This window comes from Hordeum vulgare, chromosome 3H (genome assembly GCF_904849725.1).
Source record: "Hordeum vulgare subsp. vulgare chromosome 3H, MorexV3_pseudomolecules_assembly, whole genome shotgun sequence".
NCBI classification, from domain to species: domain Eukaryota; kingdom Viridiplantae; phylum Streptophyta; class Magnoliopsida; order Poales; family Poaceae; genus Hordeum; species Hordeum vulgare.
The window spans coordinates 613,312,602-613,320,103 of NC_058520.1; the positions used below are offsets into that span (position 1 = coordinate 613,312,602).

The 7,502-nt window shown below is 42.5% G+C and overlaps 1 protein-coding gene across 1 annotated transcript; it reads left to right on the forward strand.

The window, feature by feature from the left end:
* The first annotated feature begins 1,672 nt into the window (after positions 1-1,672).
* On the forward strand, positions 1,673-6,618 carry LOC123445663 (cyclin-A2-1-like). Its single transcript, XM_045122681.1, has 12 exons — positions 1,673-1,846; positions 2,651-2,962; positions 3,062-3,365; positions 3,677-3,783; positions 3,963-4,055; positions 4,725-4,858; positions 5,062-5,137; positions 5,234-5,310; positions 5,395-5,428; positions 5,517-5,666; positions 5,743-5,883; positions 6,026-6,618. Exons 2-12 carry the CDS (start codon positions 2,657-2,659, stop codon positions 6,122-6,124), a joined length of 1,521 nt encoding a protein of 506 aa, XP_044978616.1. The 5' UTR covers positions 1,673-1,846; positions 2,651-2,656; the 3' UTR covers positions 6,125-6,618.
* Positions 6,619-7,502: the final 884 nt, after the last annotated feature.

Sequence of the window (7,502 nt, forward strand, 5' to 3'; positions counted from 1 at the left end):
GACCGACAAGGATCAAGTGATACCAAGAAAAGATGGGATCTTACTTATGTGCACAAATTTCTAGGTGTACAATAGTAGTCTATGTATCCACAGAGAAACTTGCATACATAAAATAGTCACAATTGATAAGACCATGATATGCACAAGTGAATCCATTATCATACACATGTGATCCTAACATAAGAGCAAGGCATATGGCACAAAGAACATGACACTGATTGATGTCATTTGTATAACTATGAATTGCTAAGTAAGACAACAAATACCATGCAATTTCATAAAAAATTGCACATGAGAGAACATTTTAGGAATTGATATGCAATGAATTGCTACTCTCCAGCCATGGCCACCCGCCAAATGTGGCGTAGCGACTGGACATTGACATGTTGACTGCAATTCAAGTATAGAGCATGCATGCTCATCTGTTGGTTGGAACACAAGCACATAGCTATGCGATTTGTTCATCTGCATCCGTTTATTCTGCTGGATATGCTTGTGTCGAGGTTATCCTCTTATTAATTGACTACTGGAGCAAAAATAAAATGCACAAAGCATGTTGCTCTGTTGAAACCGACGGAAGGCGGTCACTAGAGTGACAAAAAGGAAGACAGAAGAACAAACAATCTGTTGTTGTGCATGCCTCCGTCGATCAGGATTCAACGCTTTCTAGAAATTTCCATGAGAAGATTTCACTCAGCGAGAGCAAACAATGAGGAACTCAAGTCCAATAGCTTAGGATAATAGATACTCTGTTCATTTTCCTTCAGAATTTTCTGCTCATACGAAGATAGGATAGTTGATGCAATGTGTGGAGCTTTCTTTTGTGTAAGTGAACTTGATGTAAATTGCGATAATATCTCCTGGTATTTGAATCTCTTGTGATAACAATGGTACACAACTTTGCAGTGTGTATCGTCGTTGCGAGCTCTTGTGATAAAACGTAATCAAGTATCAACCAAGAATATAAACCACCAGCATGCATACATGTATGCCTGAGAAATGATAAAAGATAGTATCATGGAATGCACCCTGGCTAGGGACACTCTCTTTGCGTGTAAGTCATCAAATATTGCCAATTACGCGTTGTATTGTCGATAAATAAGGCCATGCACGAGACTAAAAGGGCCACGACCATCACAAAGGAACGAGACAGAGCCACGAGACTAGTATCCCGTGACTTGCTTTCCTTTCTCATGCACAAACCTAACGCGAGGGTTCCCTCCTATCTCTGGGCAACAGAATGACGTCGGATGCCCGAAGGGGGGCCCGACCGACTAACGCGAGGAAAAAAAAAGTGTGAGTAGATGAATCTCACTAACCGTGGGCCTGGGTAGGGCCAGGCCTGGCAAACGGATTGAACCCACGAGACGAGACGAGAGGAGAGGAGAGGGGGGAGGAGCGTCGTCCTCTTCTTCTACGGCCGCCCCAAATCATCCCGCCTCCCCCCTTCAAACTTCAAACCCCGAAAGCTTGGTGGTCGCCGCCTCCGCCTCCGCCGCCCATCCGGATCCAGCCGGCGCGGGGGAGTCGCCATCGCTTCCGCACAGATCTGGACGGGCGCCGCTAGGGTTGGTTCCCCGCCGCCGCATCCCCCCACCCCCCCTCATAAACCCTAGAGCCCGCACCCCCCCCCCCCACCCCCACCCCACCCCACCCCACCAAGAAGCCCCGGCGCCCCGTCCCGCTCTCGGCGAACGGCTCCAGCGACGGCGGCCGGCCTCCTCCAGGGCCGCCTGCCGGCACATCCTCCCTCGCCGCCAGATCGACGGCGGTACTGTCTTTTCTTGCTCGTTCCTCTCGGGCCTCGGCAGATCGACGCCGGCGGCGACTCCTATCGCCCCGCCCGGTGAGTTCTTTCTCCACTCGCCCCCCCTAGATGCAACCCTTCCTTGCGCACCGTGGTCGCCGAATTTGGGCTTTCTTGGTTTCAAGAAAGGGATTTGGGTTTTCTTTTTCAAGAACTGGGGCCGACCTGCTCCTCGTCGCCGAACGAGGCTGCCATCCTCGTGCTGCTCATCCCCACCCACATTTTTAGTTACTTGGATGTGATTTAGTGCTAGCTATTAGGCTCGATGGCTGCTGCCCTTTCTGCATTTTCTTTTCACTTATCTGAAGATGCCCTGTCAAGCATGATTTGGGGATTTTTCTTTTCCCCAAATAGTGCACTCGATCTATCAAATTGTAGATGCACATTTCTTCTACGTGGTCAACATGATTTTCTTCTTGCAAGACATCTGGTAGTGGGGATAAAATGCAACCCAGGGCATTAAGCTTATCCAGAACCAGAAAGAACTACCTTTTCCACAATAGAAGAAAGAAAAAGTCACCTGTATTCATATACTCCCTCAGTAAAGAGATAATATGCTCTTGTATTTCTTTACGGAGGGAGTACTTTGATATAATTCAAGTTGTGCATCTTGTGAACTGGGTTTCATGAATATGGGTTTTCATTATTTATTCCATAGATACAACACCAGAAAGTAATTTTATTGAAATGATGTGTCGCAATGTAATTTAGCGGTTGCTGATATGATTTTTTATGACCTGAGGATTTAGTCTTATTCCCCTTTCAGTTTTGAAATGCTACTTCTTGCTATCTTGGTTGCTCAGTGCATGAATCCGTAATGCTGTTTTCATTTCACCCATTCAGGCTTAAATGGCTGCAAGAAAGGAAAATGCAGTCCTTATTGCTTGCCAAGCTCCCAATGGCCGTGTCACACGAGCTCAAGCTGCTACAAATCGTGGAAGGTTTGGAGCGTCTCTCCCTGCACAGGTACCTGTAAGAACTGAACGAAAACCGGCGACGAAAGGAAAGGCGAAACGGGGAGCTTCGGATGACAACACTTGTGCAAGTGCTCTAATTTCAGCTCCACCTCCTAAAAGGCGAGCAGCGCTCAAGGATGTGACAAACATAAGCTGCGCAAACTCCTCCAGAAATTCAACTGCTGTGACTAAACATCAGGTACCAAGATCCACACATTATTACAGTACCCTATTATGATTTTGTTGACCAATACATTTTCAATGTCAACTAAACAAAAATGTATTTCCTTTGTTCCAGGCAAGGCCCACCCAAAAGGCAGGGCGAAATCCGAGTAAAAACAAACAGTGCATGAAGAAGGTCCCTAAGCCACCTCTTCCTGCTGTTAGTGGAACTTCATTTGTTGTGAATGATTCTCATAATGTTGAAGAGGCTCAGAAGGCAGAGCTTCTGCCACCAAAAGAGGAACCCACTGCTCTGCTCGAAAACAAGGGGTCATTCTCCTTATGGAATATTGCACGGAACAGGGAGAGTGGTGTTCATGAGCCATTCTTTCAGGGAAGAAACACAAGAGATAAATCTGAAACTGCTGACTCAAACACTGGTTAGTTAAGTTGCATTTTCTCTCTCTCTACTGTTTAGCATCTGGGCTTAAAGATAGGTTAGAACTTAAAAATTCGGGAAACTGTTCGGAGCTTCTCTTTGCTTGTAATGTTACACTTCATTGCTGGCAGTCTAGTTGTATCCTGAGCACAGAACTATTGGATCTTTATGGTCTTTCTGTGGCCACAGAACTTAAAACAACAAAGCATACTGTAAATGTTTTTGTTCACTGCTCATTCCAGAGAAACTTGTAGATATTTTTGTATTCTGTTTTTTGGGGCACCAGCTAAAGAATCTGTATCTTTGTTCCAGGGGACTATGTTGGCTTAAATGTTATAGACATTGACAAAGATAATGGCAATCCACAAATGTGTGCTTCCTATGTTGCAGAAATATACAGAAACCTGATGGCCGCAGAGGTATGTTGATATTCTTTTGTAAAAGGGAAGAACTTCTTCTACTGTTTAGACAGACTTATAATTTCCTCATATTTTACATGCCTTCTAAATGGTGTTTCGTTTCTGTGCTGTACTATTAGTTTTTTTTTTTTGTGTGAAAGCATTCAGCCTCAATCTTATATGCTCATGTTACTCCACAGCTTATAAGGAGGCCTAAATCAAATTACATGGAGACTTTGCAAAGGGATATCACAAAGGGCATGCGAGGAATCCTCATTGATTGGCTTGTTGAGGTTTGTATGGACTGCTTCCGATTAAATTTATGCATAAATAGTTAAAATATGTTTTTAGAACTATGTGAGCATTCATCACTGCCATTTTACTGTGCAACTTCACATACAAATTTGATGTATATAACGTCCAAATATGAAGTCATCAATTACACGTCAATGTGTTTTTTTAATCAATTACACGTCAATGTTTTTTTTACGGATTGTTGGAGCCTTTTGCCAATCATTTCTGAGAGGAATAGAGTTCAAAGTTTCCACATCCGTCCTAGATGGACTCAATATATCACATAAATATTCTTTACATTCCTGTCCATGTAGTTTATTCAATTCCCTTTCAAACCTCATAACTCATCCATTCTTCTTGCACCACATAAGTTGCTCAATGCCAAATTCAAATTGTGCCAAGCGCAACATGATCAAACTCGTGCTGTGGTGGTAACGTGTGCCGTATGCATATATAGAAACCCACATAAGCCGTAGAGGCCCCTGTGATAACTAAGAGGTCAGAATACGATGACAGTGATCTTCAGCACCAGAAACGTACTCTACATTTCTCACATGCATATGGGAGACCTGCATTTTCTTTTGCCGCAATTCAAGACCCCTGTTGAAGTTTAATCTTCACTGTTCATGAATCATGAGTTCTTAGCTTATGAAGTTCTATATTTGCAGGTTTCTGAGGAATATAAACTTGTGCCAGACACACTGTACCTCACTGTATATCTTATTGATCAATTTCTTTCTCGGAAATATATTGAAAGACAGAAACTACAACTTCTTGGAATAACTAGCATGCTGATTGCCTCGTAAGTTCTTATTTGTTTGATTTTAATATTTGAACATCAAAAGCTTTGAAATTGATAGGAAGATGTCTCATGAAAAGGTTTGCCTAGTTGCTGAAGGAGATTACTTTGCGGCAAATGCATGAATTATGTTTATTGTTTCTGCTGGCATTGGCGTCAGTGATATATGTCAGTAGAATCAATTAAAGATCTACTTTCTTCTGCAGAAAATATGAAGAGATCTGTGCGCCTCGTGTTGAAGAATTTTGTTTCATAACTGATAACACATATACAAAAAATCAGGTACTTGTTACATGTGAAGTTTGAAGGATTTTTAATTACACATATGTGAAGTGTCATTGTTGATCTGCCATAACTGATATCGTCCTGGTTCAATAGGTGCTGAGAATGGAGTGCGAAGTGCTTAATGATCTGGGGTTTCATCTTTCTGTTCCCACAATCAAAACGTTTCTCAGGTTAGTTACTCAGGATGACTGGACAGATCCTATTTCTTTTCCAATATGACGTCACTGACAAGTGTTTCCTTGAAATTTTATTAGGAGATTCCTTAGAGCAGCACATGCTTCTCAGAAAGTAAGACTGACGCCCAAATATTAGCACAGTTTTCATTCAATTTGTATGTTTGGTGCCTGATCACTAAGTTCCCAAACTACATTTGCAGGCTCCTTGTGCAACTTTGGGCTATCTTGGCAATTATCTCGCGGAGCTGACTTTGACCGATTACAGTTTCCTGAAATTTCATCCTTCAGTGGTGGCAGCCTCGGCGGTGTTCCTGGCAAAATGGACACTTGACCAATCAGACCTGCCATGGGTTCGTACGAGAACTCTGGATGCAGATCTCTGTACATCATGTACTATTTGCTCTTCTAATGTCATGTCTTGTGCAGAACTGTACTCTCGAGCATTACACCTCATACAAAAGTTCCAATATCGAAAGATGCGTACGCGATCTATGGGAGCTGCAGCAGGGCAACACCAGCGGGAGTCCCCCCCTCAATGCTATACGCGAGAAGTACCGGCATGAAAAGGTATGCCCAAATCACCACTTGCTGCTTGAGTACCAATATATAAACAGAATGCCACAGCATGAATCTTTCTCAGTGCAAGTCATGCATACATACGGTTTTAGAATAACTTGACAGCTTATTTGTGTTTTCCATTGCATTGCAGTTTGAATGTGTAGCCAACATGCTGTCGCCGGCCATGCCTGTGTCGCTCTTCCGTAGGCAAGCTAACGACACCACCCCCTTGCTGATCAACGACTCCTAGCAGCACAGCATCAGTCCCCTGCTGATCAACAGCTTGATTTTTTTCGAAGATCTTGTAGCATCCCCTTCCTCCCCCCGATCTGTCTGTGTTGTGTTTTGCTCTCCTCCTGAGCTGAGCTGTTGTTTTTTCCCGACCTTTTTCGAGTCGTGCAGTCGTAGGCGATGGCTCGCATAAATGTTGATTTGAGTTGGCGTGTAGGCTGCTGATGGATGTGCCTATGGCTGGTAATTGTATGATGATGATCCTGTCTGTCTGTATGATAACTGAGTGAGTGCCGCTTGATTTAACGTAGGTTTGGGCGCCTTTCCTAGAGTCTAGTGTGTGCTGTGCAATTGCAGTGCTCTTGACATTAGAAGAGCACCTGAGTCCAGGATGGTTGATTTGATGTAACATGTTGTTACAAGAAGATACATTGTTGTTGCTTGGTTTGTAAATGAACATAAATGTAGCCTGACTGTCTACATCATGATGAACACAGCTGGGGTTTGTTTGTTTGTTGTTTTCTTTTCTTTATGAAATGAAATGAAACTAAGCAAGTGAAGAGCCATCAACTCAAATAAAAAGCATCAAGGTAAAGTTTAATAATTGCTTTGCAAACTAGCTTTTTCCCCTCATATACCGGGTTAATTAATACTCCCTCTGTTCCTAAATATAAGTCTTTGTACATATTTCACTAGTGGACTATATACGGATGTACATAGACATATTTTAGAATATACATTCAATCATTTTGCTTCGTATGTAGACACCCAGTGAAATCACTTAAAAGACTTATATTTAGGAACGGAAGGAGTAGGATGCATGCAAATTAGAGAAAAATGAGTGGATGTGAGAAATGAAGTAATTGAATGTGTCATTATATCATCCAATGCATGCATGGCAGTAGTTAAACCATGGGTTGCTAGTACGAGACAATGCCATTAATTGTTGCCTCATTTACTGTTGATGTCCTTGTATACGAGGGAGTACTTCCTCTATCGTCTATATAGTGTCAAAAAATGTCTTATATTTTGAGACGAAGGGTATGTAATAAGTTTTAATAACTGTATGAAATTTTGATTTCAGTTGAGGGAAAAAAAAAGTGAAAGACATTTTCAGTCGGTACTAGAAATGGCGCTCTGGTTCAGAATTCAGAGGCAACAGATTTTTGTAATTTAGTAAAATGAGGGGAGCTGAATGAATTCAGCAATGAGTATTTAAATATGACGGTCAAGCGGTCAACTGACACAAAGTGACGGCACTTGGTTAAACAATACTCTGTGAAGCCAGACTGGCAGGCACGTTACGCCACTAGTACTTTATTAAGGTTTGGTCGGTTTGAACACATATCCCATCTTTTAAGAGCATGGTTAATAGTATAGCCAACTGCTGGCTATAA